The 17,511-nt window shown below is 50.7% G+C and overlaps 3 protein-coding genes across 3 annotated transcripts; 2 read left to right on the forward strand and 1 right to left on the reverse strand.

The window, feature by feature from the left end:
• Nucleotides 1-306: 306 nt before the first annotated feature.
• Nucleotides 307-1,153, reverse strand: PPTG_03516 (hypothetical protein; the record flags this gene model as incomplete). Its single annotated transcript, XM_008896190.1, has 2 exons — nucleotides 307-489; nucleotides 563-1,153. The coding sequence occupies 2 exons, from the start codon at nucleotides 1,151-1,153 to the stop codon at nucleotides 307-309; spliced, it is 774 nt and encodes a 257-aa protein (XP_008894438.1).
• A 319-nt stretch (nucleotides 1,154-1,472) lies between these two features.
• On the forward strand, nucleotides 1,473-4,899 carry PPTG_03517 (TTK protein kinase; the record flags this gene model as incomplete). Its single annotated transcript, XM_008896191.1, has 8 exons — nucleotides 1,473-1,861; nucleotides 1,922-2,586; nucleotides 2,664-2,791; nucleotides 2,857-3,519; nucleotides 3,597-3,842; nucleotides 3,910-4,048; nucleotides 4,123-4,322; nucleotides 4,402-4,899. 8 exons carry the CDS (start codon nucleotides 1,473-1,475, stop codon nucleotides 4,897-4,899), a joined length of 2,928 nt encoding a protein of 975 aa, XP_008894439.1.
• Nucleotides 4,900-5,718: 819 nt separating this feature from the next.
• On the forward strand, nucleotides 5,719-17,481 carry PPTG_03518 (hypothetical protein; the record flags this gene model as incomplete). The annotated part of the gene is made up of 1 exon (XM_008896192.1): nucleotides 5,719-17,481. One exon carries the CDS (start codon nucleotides 5,719-5,721, stop codon nucleotides 17,479-17,481), a length of 11,763 nt encoding a protein of 3,920 aa, XP_008894440.1.
• Nucleotides 17,482-17,511: the final 30 nt, after the last annotated feature.

The following is a 17,511-nucleotide window of genomic DNA, read 5'->3' on the forward strand; positions in this document are numbered from 1 at the left end:
GCCCGGTCGGACTCGTGCCCTTTTCTACCGTGATTATGTGCCACCAAAGTGATGAGCTTTGTGTGCTCGAAGTGTTCTCAATCCTCCCGCGATGCTAAGATTTCAAGTGCGACACCATTTATCACTTGGATACACACTTGTCACTGATCCCGAAGGTTCACATCGGAGCCGCTTTTGCATTAAGAAATTCTTACTTGGTTCAGGAACGTAAATCGTAAAATGGTTTTTGATAGCTCATACTTTTAGACGTTGATTGTATCTTACACACTGCGCACGATGTTTGAGTCGAGTGCTTTCAGCTCGTTCTCAAAATGGCAACTCGTTCTCCTCCTCATCTTCCTCCGTCGCGAACAGCACGTCGAGGATTGACAGACCAAGCAGGTTGGTCTGTGCACTCGTGCTCTTCGATAGCTCGGCGTTGTGTACTAACTCCGCAATCGTTTCCAGTTTGTTTAAGTAGAAGTCACGTTCATCCTTGATCCGCTCAGTCTGGTCATCAGAAGGCGGTACACCTCAGTAAACTCGCACACCTCAGCACTAAACGCTCACATCCAAGGCGTACCTTCTCACGGAGCGCGTGGAGCTCTACCTCAAGTGCTTGCTTCTCTTCTATCAGCCCGTCACTCTTGATTTTCATGTCCTTCATCTTCTCCAGCACCGCAGCGACCTCCGCGTCCTTAACTTCAGCCGAACAATGTCGATTCGGGGTAGCAGCTCTCGCTTTCTTCTTCACGAGAGCGCCTTTAAGCTTCTGATTATATTGAACACCGCCTTTTCCTTTAGCTCGCCGCGCATGGGCGTCGTAGGGCTGTAGTGGAGGCTCGTGGCGATCATAGAAAGCCTTGAGCCACTGCAGGAACTCGAGATTGTCCTGGTACTTGCCGTGAATCAGCTTGTCAACAGGTATCTTCTTGTCGATCTGCAGAGACAGAAATATCCGCTGCAGTAGTTTGTAATTGTGTACACACTCGTGTGGTTGCGTGGCAGTCCAGTCCACTCGGTTCATGGGGATTTTGCCTGGATACAGCACGTCCAGCACTTGGCACACCACGGCACCGGAGCTCGTCTGCTTCACGCTCGTCAGCTCCATCGCGCACAACGCGTTCAGCCAAGCAAGGAGCTCCGTCCTGCTAACAAAATACGCGCCGATCATGCTGCTTGAGAGACGAGAACTGGCCAAGAGAAGACAGCATCGTTCACCGTCTTTCTCATTGTATCCGCAATTGCAACAATTGCATCTGATAACTCAAATCAAAGTTTCAACCAATCATCATCCCTGATTTCTTTTCCATTTATTGCCAATCGGCAGGTCCATTGCTTTTCACTTGGAATTCCGCGCGCAGAGCAGTACGCGCGACCATCACTCTTGTGCGCACTCGCCGACAACCATAGCGCTCGACGCGCCGGTCCCCAGAGGCCGCAAGCGCCCGCGGGAAGCGCTCTCGCACCTCCCCACCAGGCGGAAGATTACGATGGAGGTGCCTGACGACAAGGAGAACCAGCCGCCTGAGCCCATAATCGAGTCGCTAAAGAAGGAGCTTCCCTTGCCCACAGTGCGGTATACAGACATATATACTCCAGGCCAGCCGACACAGATTCTAAACTTCGGGGAAAATGCGCGCTCCCTGTTCATGCTGGAGAAGCCCACGGAGAAGCGGCTGCGGCTCGTGATCGCACTCAAAGAGGCCCCACTGACGGTCGATACTTGGCTGGAACTGCTGCGCTGCCCATTGGTTGGAAATCCCGCCAAATACAGCAAGATACGACTACTGAAACGTGCTCTGACCTGTGTGGACTCGGAGGAGGCGCGCCAGACTGCAGGATACACGGAAATGTGCATTATGCTGGCCAAGCTGAGCGAGTACGTGGGTGTGTGTCTGACTTGACTTGAGTAAAGCTGACAGAATGTTTGTATTTGTAGTACTGAGGCTGGAGTGCGACAGAACTTCCAGGAGATGAAGAAGCGACGAGTGGGTGAGAAGCAACCGCTCTTATATGAGGAGGAGGCAGCCTTTGAATATGCAGCAGGGAACAAGGACGCGGCGGAGGAGATTCTGGAACGAGGAGTGGACAATGACGCACTCACACCGACTCAGAAGGAGCAGTTGCTGAAGAAGGTCATCGCAGGAAGAGCAGGGTGGGTAGCGGCTTTCTCAGGTTCACCACAAGAACAAAAGGTGCAGGCGTTGAGGACACTTCGACGGACGCAGGACAACATCACAGTTGATAAACACAGGAGGCAGACTGGAGTCACTACGCCACGCGTGACGACGCCGCTTCACCCGTCAATTATTTCTGCAGATACGACACCAATTAGCCGAGGACGAGACGGTCCAGTGGCGGCACCAATTCGTACAGCGACGACTCCGTCTAATGCGACACCATTGACAGGTCCAGTTCGTACGGCGACGACACCGATTAATGCAACGCCACTCAGCCAAGCTCGAAATGGAGCAGGGTTTTCGACCGCGTCGAAAGCGTCGCATTCTAACAAGTCGCCGCTGCTTACGACGCCCTCAATCCCCACACGGTCAAGTCTCAAGACGCAGTCCACATCGAGAAAAACCCGCCATCTCTTTCAGCTTAGTACGGAGGATGTTTGCTTGTATTGTTGATGTTTTCCTGATCTAATGAGCTCGCGTGTGCCTATTATGTGACAACAGACGGCCCACCGCGTCGAGTAGTTGCATCCAATGTAAACGAGAGTGACGACGATGACGAAGACGACGATGCTATGATGGGGAGTCAAGCAACGCCAACCGTATACAGTAAGGCAATTACGCCGATAAAGGTTTGTGTTATAGTGATGAACTTTGACCATTTGGCAAATGCTAACACGTCGATTTGTACTTAAAGAGTGCGGATCCTGCAAGTAGCGTTCCAAAGTCCACGGCGGAAAGCAACAAAAAGCCGAAGATCAATGTGGGTGATATAAAACACATTTTAAAGTGGGATCCCGAAAAAGAGAAAGAGAAGATGATGAAGAAGAAAAGCCTTCAAAATGGTCCTCCTGGCGATACGGACGTTAAAACCTCGATTGGTCCACCAACAAAGCCTACAGCAATGAATGTGACATTCAAGACCTCAGTAGAAGAAATACCACCCGAGAAAGCAATTGTGACGTTGCCTGAGCCACCATCAAAAGAGAGCGCAGCAACAGAGTTATCACCGGAGAGCGAGGAAGTATTGCCAGTACCGATGACCACTTCTATGACCAGCAACAAATCGTCAGCCCCCGAAACTCGATCCCCACGAGTGCATAGGCCATTTCCATGGGAAATTAAGGCAAATGCTACACGGGTAGACGCGCAGGTACGAGCGAGCAGTACTACATCGCGCGCGATCGACTATTATCGTTCTCCGAAGCGTCAACAACTGGACCCAGCTGTTCCTGGAGTAGCAACATATGCCGACTCGAGCTCGCCTGGTTCTGTATCGTCGTCGTCATCCCCGCCAGTGGCTTCAATGGACAGTGTTTCATCTCGAGATGCATTGGAGTCTTTGACGAGCAAAGTTGTGGTACGTACTAGCTGACTGTTATCTCGGACAAGGATGCATGAAGAAATTGATGGAACTATTTTGCTTGCAATATTTAGGTAAACGACCAAAAGTATATCAAGCTGGAGCAGATTGGTAGTGGTGGGAGCAGCAAAGTCTACAGGATGCTGGGACCAGATCTCAAGATTTACGCGCTGAAGAAGATCAAATTGAAAAAGCTGGATGCTCAAAGCATTGCCCAGTTTACAAACGAGATCGAATTGCTGAGAAGATTGCAAGGAAGCCCGCACATCATCAAGCTTATTGCTGCCGAGCAGGACCTCCAACAGCGGCAGATCAATGTGGTATGTTCGCTTGATTCTTATGGTATGCGCGAACACTATGCTTACTGTTTGCGTGGTCATACAATAGATAATGGAGCACGGGGAAATCGACCTTAGTGAGCGGCTTCGAGACCTACAGGGTGGCATGGATGAAAATATGCTACGAGTGATTTGGACTCAAATGCTTCAAGCTGTGAACGCTATTCACCAAAAGCGAATTATCCACGGTAAGAGCAGCAGTGCCAGGAATGTGATAGCAACAACGTCCGTGCTAATCTGTAATACTTTCTACATGCTTTAGGTGATCTTAAACCGGCCAACTTTTTGTTTGTGAATGGTGCGCTCAAACTTATCGACTTCGGAATCGCGAAGACAATCTCGAATGACACAACGAACATTGAACGCGATAGCCAAATCGGCACAGTCAATTTCATGTCCCCAGAGGCGATTCAGGGCAACACAGCCCCCAATGGCCAGCGCGATCCTCAAGGAAAAATGAAGGTACGACAAAAGGTTTAGTGGAGACGAGTGAAGACGAAGACTTACTCGCCTACCACTGTAATACTTTTTTAATGGCTAGGTGGGGCGCGCAAGTGATATTTGGTCACTGGGATGCATCCTTTACCAGATTGTGTACTCGAAGCCTCCGTTTGGGGATGTGCACAACATCATCGAGAAGTTTCGTTGCATTATTGATCCGACAGTGCCAATCAACTTTCCGCCGCTGAAGAACAAGGACCTGGAAGACGTGATTCGTTCGTGTTTGCAGCGAGACCATCGTCTCCGACCACCGATCGATGGAGAAAATGGTCTACTACAGCATCCATTTCTGCGGGGTGGTGGGTCGAGCGCGGTCGTAGCACCTACCACCACTGTGACCATGGCCAACGCATCAGAGATTCTGTCCCAGCTCGGCGATTTGTTGCGGTCTCAGGGAGTAGCGACCAGCCGCGTCAACATGTTCATGAGCATTGGCCGAGATGGCTTACGAAATGCGGGTATCGGGGTCTCTCAGAGCAGTGTATCTCAGCCTCCTCGCTACCTCTACAACACGCAAGAGCGGCGGACGGATATTTAATTGTCGCGTTGGAGAGTTGTTGCTGACTCTTGGATGGACGGATGTTTGTGATCTGTGTGCTGTTCTTGACGAAATGGAAGTAAGAAGTGGTCTCATGACATGGAGCAAATTTGTATAATACCTGCATGGTGGGGGCTAATTCCTAGCAATACTTTCGCAATGCGCTGTATTCGAAATGTTACCTAAATTGCGAGCGCCAAGTCGACAACAGCGTTGCTGTCGAGTTGATTCGAGACTAAGATTGCCGATTTAATTCAAAGTTGCTCGTTTTGTATGCGTTCCTGTTACTTCCAGAGATATACGACGAAGATATCCGGAAGATGAAGGAATATTGCCGTGAGGTCGGTTTGTATTATTGCTAACAACTAACAATTTTGTGGTTGCTAGATCTGGAGCTATTGGAGTAAGTTTTGGTTAAGCTGAGCGGTCATTTGTGCCTCGGACTGTTCACGGATAGACTAACGGACCGTCTCCCAGTTCCATTTTCTCGTGTGCCTGCGGGTTGTACTGCCACAAGGCATGTGCAGCTTGCGGCATTACAGGTCTGGTTACATGCGCCTCATTCCATCAGAACCTTTTGCTGATCACATGCCTTGCAACGCAGCGCTGGCGTTTAAGTAAATCTTAGTGCGTTGTGAGTTGCCCAAGCTCAGCAGTAGGCAGAACCCCCGTACTGTTCGGCGGCCCAACCGGGCAGTTGGCAACTGTGGTATTGTCAAACATCATATTGATGGATCTGACCCACTCATCTCTCACTCGGAAATCTTCCTCCCCGAGCACAGATCAGAAGAGGAAGAAGACTAGAAAATCGAAGCTAAGATGGTCGGAGGTCGTGATGGTGGCCGTCGTGGTGGAAGACAAGGGGGACGAGGACCTGGTAACCGTGATAAGCGTAACCAGGGTGGTGGTCGAGGACGGGGTCGAGACAACAGCCGAAGTGGTGGGCGAGGCCGTGGTCGTGGATCGGATCCACCACCACGGCCGTCCACTGGATCCCAAGGAGGGAGATCGGGAGGTGCTCGCGCCGCACGATTTCAACTTCCGTCCAATCCGTCGAACCTCCAGTTCATTCGCTCGGTGTTGAAGAACTGTCCGAATCATAAGTTGAAGGCGACAATCGAGCAAATGGACAAGTCCTGGCTTAGTTGTTGGCAAAGTGTGGAGAGTCTTCCTCTGGATGCACTGAAGATACTGCTGTCGGCAATATCAAGACTGCCGTTTTCAGCTTCAATCGCACCACCTCCTCTCCCTGCTATCAGCAAGGCGGTGAGTACGTTACTGAGCCAAACGACGCAGGATGGAGGGGACGATGAAGCATTGGATGGCAACGACGGAACTCTCGAGGGCGTTGAACTGGTTGAACGGGTCATCAGGGGCTTGCTGAAGTTCACGTGGGATCTGAAGAGAGACGACGTTAAAGAGGCTCTGGACGAGATGATTGCAGAGGCAGACACGAGTTTGAACGTCCGACTGAAAACCCATCGTCCAGCACGCGATCGACTAACAATTTTACTTAACGAGATTGATAAATCGTGGAGTATTAAGGTGAAGAAACGGGAGGCAACGGAGACAGAGCAAGGAGTGGCTGCACCCGATTGGCGCCATCCGACGGTGACGTGGCTAGCAGACTACAAGAATTTCCAGCCGGCGCTGCTTCCAAAACTGCAGCTTCCTCGTAGTAATGAAGGACGAGTGTACGACAGCAGTGACGAGTATTTCCGGACAGTCGTGGAACTGTGGATCGGCATGCCGTTCGTTGAAGGGAACAACGCGTTGTTGCCACACTGCACCGTGAAAACGGGGGACAAAGTCTGTGATCAACCACTGTGGCCGTTCCCGGAGAAGAAGTCGTCGATTCATTGCAGAAACTCACAGTGTGATCGGTTCGCGACCTTCGTCTGTGCTCACAGACTACACACCAAAGGGTATTGCAGTAAATGTGCGGGTGAATACCAGCAGCGCCTTCGTGGACCACCGTCCAAGTATGCTTCGACACACATCTATGATGGATTCATTGCCAACGTTAAGTACGACGGAACAATGTCGATCGAGCAGGTGGCTTCACGTCGCCCACCGCTGAAGCCCATTCACTGGAGGACGACGAAGCGGCTGTCTAGTCCCAACTTGATTGGAATCGTGAGACTTGCCAACCGTGAGGCTTCACTCAGAGCCACGGACGAGATTTACTGGGCTGAAATTATCTTCCAAGGCAAGAGTTTTGATGAATACAAGGCTCGCGAACGAGGGCGTCTAACGTTGCGTCTACTCCAGTATCTCGATGAACCGGGTAATGCCTTGCAGACTCACAATCCTGCTGTCGGAGATGCAGTAGCAATTATCGATTGCCAGACGTTCGTTCCAGAGTTCATTCCAGTGTTGAAAGCGCTGGAGAAGCAACGTCAGATGCCCGTGCCATTCCAGAACGGTGCTTTACTCAACCTGTGCCGCCATGTGAGCTTTGGACCAAGCTTCGACTCACGAGCAGCTCATGATGACAGCGATAGTGACGACGCTGATTCCATTATGGAAATTGCTGCTCTATCGACGCGCGTATTGATCCGGGAGGTTATTCAACTGTCACTACTGGATCCTATCATTGATATCCGCCGAGATGGAGCACTACGCAGCCGGTTGGAGAGCTCATTGCTGTTACTGGTGCAAAACGCGACCCTCGATCCCGGTCAGCTGAGGAGCTTTGCAGAGGCGTTGATGTACCCCGTGCATTGTACTCAAGGTCCACCCGGTACTGGCAAGTCTTACTTGGGTGTCATCGTTGTGCGCGCTTTGCTCATCATTCGTGACTTGTGGAAGCTCAAGAACCGCGAAATTGGGGATCCTCCTATTCTAGTTCTGTCGTACAAGAACCACGCGATTGACGAGTTTCTGCTGGATCTGCTGCGATCGGAGCCTACGCTGGACCATACCTCGAAACGCGGCGTTTACTTTGGGAAATATTACCTCAATAACGGCTTCAAGAAGCTCGTCAGAATTGGTGGAGGATGTAGTGAACCAGAACTGGAGCCGTATCGTGAACGCAATGTTGCCTTCTCCGATCCCAGTGTTCGCGGGGTCTCCAAACGGATCGAGGATTGCCAAGACCTACGCGACCAGTGGCACAAGTTCAGTGACTGCTTTACGCCCATTCATGAGGCACAGACAATTGTCGCTAGCGGCACAGAATCGTTAAGTCCTGAGGAATGGAAAACTGTCCAAGGTGGAGTTCCAGCTGTGTCATCAGCAGTGGCGATGTTGCTGAAGCTGACGGAAAGTATGAACGTAGACATCAACGGCAAGGCGTTGGATATCGAAGACACCGAAGAAAAGTTTAACGAGAGTGGTGGTGAGAGTCATGACATTGTGAGCGTGGCGCCAGCCATCACTGAACATCATTCTTTGATTGAGATCGTGCAACGAATGATGGTGGCGAAACCGATGTTGTCTAATGCTGATATTGCAGTATTGCACGAGGGTATCAAGCACTATGACCCTGCCATTGATCCCATGGAAGTGTTGTACCAGTGGATTTCAGGGTTTTGTCCGCTCCCCGCGTGCACGTACTCCGAATCGTGCTTAAACGTGAGTTTTGAGGCGAGCAAATACTGTCGAGAGCATTCATGCAAGTTCACACAAGACGGCGAACATTTCTGCCTCGACGCAGTTGTTCAGAAACGGTTGTTTTGTGAACGCCACTTGTGTTCAGCTGAAAAATGCAAGAATTGCCGGATAAATGACGTCCAACTATTTTGCGAAGAGCACGCTTGCTTCGTGTGCTTGGCTCGAGACGAGAAGGCTGGCGTTGCTGTAGAGGAGCCACCTCGGAACGCGTGCGACCGGCATACACTTTGTTGGGGTCTTGATGGAATGTGCGCCGAAGTTGCGGAGCCCAACTCTTCTTACTGCAAGATACACGCCGAAGATCTGTATTGCAAGTGGATACTGAAACAAGGCGAATCATGCAGCGAGATTGCCACAACAGGAGAGTATTGTGGCAGCCATCACACCGAAGCGATAACGTTATCTGAACGCATGGCTCAAGCAAGTACTGACAACTGTATGGCAAAAACGAGAAAGGGGAAGCCATGCAAAGGAAAGCCTTTATCGGGGTCCAATTTCTGCAGAGATCACGTAGGGCGTAGCAACCTACCAGTAGTCCCAGGAGACTTGCCTGTTTTGAAGTCTCGTGAATTGTTGTTGCCGAAGGCCGATGTCCAAGAGAAGACGGAAGAGGAGACTGAAGCCCTTCCAACAACGGATGCATCTCTGGAATGCCTACCTCTTCAGCCATCCGAGCTTGATCAACCTAGCGTGGAGGAAGCCACAACAATTGACACAACAGCGAGGAGTGACGATTTGTGGAGTTTAGATAGCGACGAGGACGTGGGCGATTTTGTGGACGCTGTCCAATACGACAACGAGGACGAAGTGGAGGAGTCCGAGCACTTGCAGCATATGCGCGACGTTTTTGAAGTCGAAGACGAAGACGTTGAAGAAGAGATCGACGTCGAGGAGTTGGTGGAGGAAGAGAAGGCTCCGTGGACATCTTCGGATCAGTTGATTCGGCCCCATGAATGGCATTGGGATATGACACTCGAGGAGCGGTGGAACGCTCTCTTTTCCGTTTTGAACTTGTGGGGTGATCTTAACACGCGCTTGCAACATGCATTCGTCAAGCAGCTCGAAGATCTGAAAGTGGAATTGCAGCGCGAGATCCTTCGTGCGAATTCTCGTGTTTACGAGGGCAAATCTGTGATTGGAGGAACGATCACGGGCTGCGTGTCTCGCCTTGAAGCCATTCGAACGACTAACCCCTTTGCAATTTTGGTTGAAGAAGCTTCAGAAGTGATGGAACCACTTCTAGTGTCATGCTTCAGCTCATCTACTCGGAAGCTGGAGATGATCGGAGACCACATGCAGCTTCAACCTTCAGTTATGGGCAAGATCGACTTTGAACGAGTCAACAAGATCAACATATCGATGTTTGAACGATTGATTAGTGCACCACGAGGTAATGAAGTCCCGTCTTCAGTTCTGTCAATCCAGCGTCGAATGCGCAAGAATATCTGCGATCTTACTCGCAGTTTTTACGACGAGATCACGACGATTGAAGACCATGAAGTCTGTTCAACGAAAACCATTGGAGGTGCCAAGAGGAGTCAGGGAATGGTACCGCTGCTGGATGCCTGTGAAGGTGGAGGACGAGAAGTACCTGGTGTATCTCCACATGTTTTCTTTTGGACGCACTCGGGTAGACAGGAGCGAGCGTCGGTCGGCCTGTCCCGAGTGAACCAACAGGAGGCGAAGATGACGTGCAAGTTGGTCCAGTATCTCGTCCATTGTGGTGTGCCTGCTCAGTCCATTGCTGTGCTCACTCCGTACAAGGGTCAGTTGATGCTGATGCGGAAGATGCTGATGGATATGTATGGTCTCAAAATGATGACAAAGGGACAAGATCCGCGACCTGTTCCTTCGTGTTTCTTGTCGACTGTAGACCGTTTCCAAGGCGATGAAGCGGATATCGTGATAATTTCGCTGGTGATTGACGGCAAGTCTCGCACGCCGTTCGTGAAGCTCCAGAACCGCATGATCGTCTTGCTGAGTCGCGCACGTTTGGGCATGTACGTCGTGGGCAACGTCGAGTACTTTGGCGAGACGATACATTGGAAGAAAACGTTCGAGCTTCTTGAGAAAGACGCAGAGTCCGACAACACGGAGGCACTTGAGTGTACAACACACAAAGGAACACGAGTCGGCGCTGCGCTTCCGATCTGTTGTCCGGAACATCGAGAGTCAGTGGCTTTGGCAAAGGACGAATGCGACCTAAAGCTCGGATTCTGCACCATCGTGTGCTCAGTTGAACTCTCATGTTCTCACGAGTGCGGCCTCATGTGTCACTGGCCTCAAGTGAACAAGCATAACAAGAACTGCAGCGTGGAAGTTGAGTCACCGTGTAGACGCCACCCGCGCATACTCAAGTGCTCTGCTGTGACGGGTTCGTCGAAACGTCCTATCGATGAGTCTCTGAAGAAGTACCAGTGTGATATTAGCGTGGACGTGAGTCTTCGCTGTGGTCATCACCAAAAGATGAAGTGCTACTCGCATACTGAGATTGAAGCTGGACGGTCTTCATGGCCTGTGTGCAACAAAGAAGCCATCATGCCGTATGTATACCCTGAGTGTAAGCACATTCTAAAGTGCACGTGCAACGAACTCGATCGGTATTCCAAGGGCCACGCTCCTCCATGCACAGAGAAGGTGGAATACACGCCCAGTTGCGAACATACCGTGATTCAATTGTGCCACGATCGCCAGGACTATATTAGCCAAATGCGACGATATACCTGCAAGGAGAAGGTGAGAGTGTCGTTGCCTCGGTGTGGGCACGAGACGGTTGTCGCCTGTCCTGCAGCTGAGCAGTTGCAAACATGGACTGGAGAGCCCTGCCCAACGATGGACTTTGTCGAAGAAGGAGAGTCGTACGGCCCGAAAGATTACTTTTGCAAGCGAACGGTAAAATTTCAACGACGTTGTGGTCACTATGAGATGGTCAGATGCGAGCGAGCGTTCGAGCTGGCTCAGAGTCCGTCACGTTGTCAGGAACAAGTTGTGGTGTCGAATCCAGAGTGTGGCCATGAGTGCTCTATGACCTGTTTCGAGGAGAAGAGACTCCATCACAAGGTCGCGCAGTATTTAGGAAATCCAGACGATATTGAACCGCTAGACACTGTGAACGAAGGCGATTCCAGCAACTACCACAGCTATGGACTTAATGTTCATTGCACCCACGAGGTGACGTATGCTCGTGCTTGTGGTCACAAGACCAAGATGAAGTGCAGTGAAGCTCGTCATATTATTACCAGGTGCGAGGAATTGGTGTCTGCTTCGTTACCGATCTGTGGTCACGTGGTGCGTCTACCGTGTCATTTAAACAAGCACTTGAAAGGATGGCAACCATGGCGAGCGCAGACGCCTTCGATCCAACTTTTACACGACGACAGCGTGGTGGAGGACACGTTGCTTCTTCCTGGAGCTCGACCGACTGCTTTGAGATCGGTGCTAAAGAACTGTACAGCTCCCGTGCGATACCGTAGGACCACGACGTGTGGACACGATGTCGAGATGAAGTGCTGCGATGCGTTTAAACTTCTGCAGGACAAGGAAACGCCAGCCCCTTGCAGTGTTCGGATATTGAAGCAGCTGAAGTGCGGCCACGATGCTGCGATGAAATGTTCGGATGAAGTGGACAGCGTTGTCTGCGACGAGTCTGTTGAGAAACCCTGCTGGAATTTCACGAGCTGTGGTAGTAAAGTCACCGTACCGTGCAAAGCGTCAGCCAACGCTGTACAGTGCACGACGGAATCGGAATGGCAGTGTTCCCAAGGACATTCGTTTTCGCTGCGATTGTGCAGTAAAGGATTTCCGTCAGACTGTCCGAGTTGCTCGAGTACACGCTTGGATACTGTGATCAAGGACACGCAGCGCGTCTTGAGCGATACGAAACTCAATCTGTGGTCGCCTGAAACAGCTCGAATTCTTCCCGAAATGACTGGAGTGACACATATTACCATGAGTTTATCCAGCAAACGAGAATTTCTCATTCGGAAGCTAAAACTTCTGGAGAGGTTCAAAACCGGCTTAAGTTCTGGGGTAGAGTGGTCTAACCCCCTCTTTTTGCCGCTAGAGATCCCAATGTTCGTGGTACTAAACCGAAAGCTACAAGGACAAGAGATTGACAAGTTTGAGATGAAGGATTTTGGAAGCCAGCAGACTTTAAACGGAATCGAAGTTTACGAAGCCACTCAAGAGAATTTCGAGCGTGTTGTGAGCGGCAAAGCATCTATCGTCTTTGGCCAGCTTTACTCTGCAAAGTCTCTTGAGAATCCTACTGATATCCCTAAAAACAAAGGGAAGAACGGGAGTAACATCCGAACATGGGTTAGTCGCCAGTCATCGCACGGGTATGATGCGCTTTATCGGGATGCGAAGGCTGGTAAGAAAGGTGGCGCTTGGATTGTTTGGCATCCTTACGCATTGTTCCCCGTCCATCGAGTGGAGATCACGGATGCGAATCGAGAGACTATCATGAGCTACCTGTCGGAGAAAAGCCAAGTTAATCAGCAGCCTTCGAAGATTTCTTTCAAGAAGCCGACAGGAGTCACGACCGGAGATGAAGAGAAAACCGCTATCAACCAGTCACCCACCGTTATTTCGGACGAAGATATGGACAAGCTACGGGTGTTGGCTGCATCGGTGAGCCCGTTGTTCGAGAAGCTGAACGTGTGGTATCCATGGGATGGAAAATCTCTATCAACTGGAGCTGCAGAGGCGATCCCGCTGCGCATGGAGAAGACTCTAATCTCAAAGTTGAATTTTATGCCGGTTAGTATATCCGACTCAACGCAGTCCAAGAATCCATTCGGTGGCATCAAGTACGTACAAAATCTACAGTCTCAAGGAAATTTGAAAGAAGATGGCAATTTGTTCTTGGCGCTGGAGCTGCTCGCTGTTCGGAAGCAGGATACCAGCGAGACACGCTCAAAACTGGAGGAATACGTGACGCGAATGTGCGAGACAGGTGGATACGCTCACCCGCTCGTTATCGTAGCTCTCGCACGCTTAGCGGTTCGCTCAAGTCAATCACAGTCGTCAAATGTTCAACGAAAACTTCTTCAACTGTTCTCTTCGCTGTATACCGAAGCCAGCAGCTTGTGGTTAAATGAAGCCGAACAGCGGCTAGTACAAACCACGATGGGCCAAGCTGCTACATCCGGTCCTGTCGTCTCCGGTTCAGCGTCCGTGGAAGACAAATGGGAGAGTTTAAAGAGCCAATATGGCTGTCGATCTGAAGCAATGGAAAAGCTTCTGAAGCTGGTTGGACTAAAGAAAGTGAAACAAGCAGCGGTGAATATGTTCAGGAATGCGATGATGTTACAGCAGCTATCGGCGAGTCAGCGCAAGAAGAACGCGATGTCGTTTAACTATTGCTTCATGGGTAATCCTGGTACTGGAAAAACTACAGTTGCTCGCTTATTCGCCGAGATCTTGAAAGACTCGAGGATTCGCAGAACCAATATGTTCGTGGAGTGTACCGCTCAACAGTTAAAGGACGATGGCGCTGCTGAATTCCGCTTGAAACTTAACAAAGCTTCGGGTGGCGTTTTATTCATCGACGAAGCGTACGAGCTGGACCCTGTAGGCGATTTCAAAGGTAAACCGATTGTGGCCGAGTTGCTGACTGCAGCTGAAGACAAGCGAGACGATCTCTCTATCATTCTCGCAGGCTATGAAGATGATATCCAGAAGAAATTGTACGCTTATAATGACGGTTTGCCGTCACGTTTCGAAGAAATAATGTTCGAAGACTTCGATGCAAAGGAGCTGGAGGTTGTGTGGGATGGCATAGCGCAAGATCGTGGCTGGGAGTACGAGAAGGCTATCGCAAATGTGGCTTGTAGACGCCTTGTTAGAGCAGCGGGACGCAAAGGGTTCGGGAATGCGCGAGCTGTCCGTAAATTATTTGATCAAGCAGTGAAAGAGGCCATGGCACGCGAGGACTTTGACCGTACTCTCAAGTTTAAAACAGTGGATTTACTGGGAGACCGGCCGTCGACGAACCCGAAGTTGCAAGCTGTACTGGACGAAGTGGAGGAGAAGACTGGATGGCACAAAATAAAGGAGGAAATGAAGAAGCTGGTGCAGATCAGTGACGAGAATTACGAGCGTGAACTGAAAGGCCAAGAAACGGTACCGCTGTGTCTCAACCGATTGTTCTTGGGCAATCCTGGCACGGGCAAAACAACGTGTGCAGGATACTATGGACGTGTTTTGAAGGCGCTTCATTTTTTGAGCAATGGTGAAGTCGTAAAGAAGACAGCGGGTGATTTTATCGGCAGCCATGTCGGTGAATCGCAAACGAAGACGTCGCAGATCTTGGACATGGCGAAGGGTAAAGTGCTGGTGATTGATGAAGCCTACAACTTGAATGACAACATGTACGGCAAACAGGTCCTGGACGTGCTGGTTGAGAAGGTACAAGGTACAGAGAGTGACGACTTGGCTGTGCTATTGATCGGGTATGAGCACGAGATGCTGGAGATGTTACGGACGCAGAACCCCGGTTTGATGCGACGCTTCCCCCCACAGTATGCCTTCCACTTTGAGGACTACACGGAGCATGAACTGCTGGATATTCTGGAGTGGAATTGCGCGAAACGCAGCGTGACGTGTCCGTATGAAGTAGCTGAGGCTCTGCTCAAGCAGTTGGCGCTCCAGAAGACCCAGCCGAACTTTGGCAATGCTGGTGCTGTGGAACAATTGCTGAAACATGCAATGGGCAAGGCTATGAGTCGTCCGATGGTGAATGGATTGACCGTATTAACACTGGAAGACGTTGGTGTCGATGTATCTGGATATAAATCAAAGGAACAGAAAGACCCAATCCAGTTGCTGGATAAGCTGTACCGCATGGACGAGATCAAGGAACAGTTGGTTCAGCTTCGCAACCAAATGATCGTTGCAGACCGTGAAGGCTCTGGACTCCCAGAAGTTGGCCACTTTGTATTCCGTGGCTCTCCTGGCACCGGAAAAACCACGGTTGCTCGCGTCATGGCGGAGATTTTGCATGGTATGGGTGTCTTGGCAACGACAAAACTCGTTGAAACTTCAGGATTGGACCTCACCGCTCAACATGTCGGACAGACAAAGCAGAAAGTGACGGATAAACTCGGCGAAGCGAAGGGTGGACTGTTGTTTATTGACGAAGCATACGAGTTGGGCAAGGGAACGTACGGAGAGGAAGCCATGACGACGTTGGTGGCTGCAATGACGGATCCTTCGTACGTCGGTATGGTCATTATCATAGCTGGATACCCGAAGGATATGGACCAAATGTTGGATCGCAATGTAGGACTGAAGAGCAGATTCACTCGGTTTATCGACTTTCCTGATTGGGAGGCACAAGATGCAGTGGTGTTCTTGAGTGAGAAGGCAGAAAGCGAGAACTTTGAAGTCGAAAGCGAGGCCGTCTTATCACTGCAAAAAACGTTCGTGGAGCTTAAGAAACTGAGCAATTTTGGTAATGGGCGAGATGCAGTTCGAGTCTGGAAGGGGCTGCAACAATGTCGATCTCAGCGAGTAGTGAATGAGCCCGAAGAGGAGCGAACCATTACGGAAAGTGACGCTGAACAAGCAGGTGAAGCCATTCTGGCTGCACGCAGAGGTGGCGGTGTTCCAGGTAAGGGCGTAGCCGACGAAGATCCAATGAAGCTGCTAGACGAACTGTATCGCATGGACCAAATCCGAGACCAGTTGACTCGCTTGAAGATGGAGATGGCAGTGGCAGAGCGGGAAGGCTCGACACGTCCCGAGATCGGCCACTTTGTGTTCCGAGGCTCCCCTGGTACAGGAAAAACGACAGTTGCACGTGTGATGGCACAGATTCTGCATGCAATGAGTGCGTTAGGAACGACGAAGTTCGTCGAGACGTCAGGGTTGGATCTAACTGGAGAATGTCTAGGCCAGACGAAGACGAAGGTAACGGAGAAGCTTGTGGAGGCCAAGGGCGGTGTGCTCTTCATCGATGAAGCGTATGAGCTTGGTAAGGGCATGTATGGCGAGGAAGCGATGACGACGTTAGTGGCTGCAATGACAGATCCTTCGTATGCGGGGATGGTTATCGTGATTGCAGGATACCCGAAGGATATGGACGTTATGTTGAACCGCAACGCTGGTCTTAAAAGTCGATTTACCCGCTTCATTGATTTCCCGGACTGGGAAGCGGAGGATGGAGTGGCATTCCTTCAAGCGAAGGCTGACAAGGAGGATATTACGTTGGGACACGGAGCTGACAGTGTACTGCAGCAGATATTCGTAGAGCTTAAGAAATTGGATGGATTTGGAAATGGTCGTGACGCAGTGAGAGTGTGGAAGGAGCTACTGCAGTGTCGAGCACAGCGCGTGTACGACGAGGTTGAGGAAGTTCGTACGATCACAGCAGACGATGCAGCGAAGGCAGGCGAGATTATCCTCGCTGCTCGGCGTCCACCAGATGGACCAGTGCTCTCGCAATCGTCTGTACCTAGCGACAATTCGATGGTTAGAACGCAAGACCAACAACCTCCTACACAGCAGACGCTGTCCGAGTTGGTTGAATGGTTAGAACCTGAACAAGTAACGCTTGAAGAGGAAGAGCACGAAGCTCTTTCAGCTGCTGCTGAGATGATCGAAGTGGATGCTGAAGAAGACCCAGACACGGATGAAGTTGAGAAAGAGCGCAAGGTGGAACGGGACCCTGGTGTTTCGGACGAGGATTGGGAGGAATTGGAACGCGCCAAAGAGGCCCATGCAGCGCATCTGGAGGCGCTAAAACGTGCTCGTGATGAAGCGACGAGGGAGGAAGAGAGACGGCGTGCTCAGGAAAAGTTGGAAGAAGAACGACGCCATGCTGCAGCGATTCAGGAGAAAATTCGTCAGATTTGTCCATGCCCAGCAGGCTTCAACTGGTACAAGTCTGGCAGTGGGTGGCGTTGTGGCGGAGGCAGCCACTTCGTGTCTGATGCACAGCTGAACAGCCAGTTTACACGTTGATGGGCAAGAAAAAGTAAAAAAAAAGAATAC

This window comes from Phytophthora parasitica, assembly GCF_000247585.1.
Source record: "Phytophthora parasitica INRA-310 unplaced genomic scaffold supercont2.4, whole genome shotgun sequence".
NCBI classification, from domain to species: domain Eukaryota; phylum Oomycota; class Peronosporomycetes; order Peronosporales; family Peronosporaceae; genus Phytophthora; species Phytophthora nicotianae.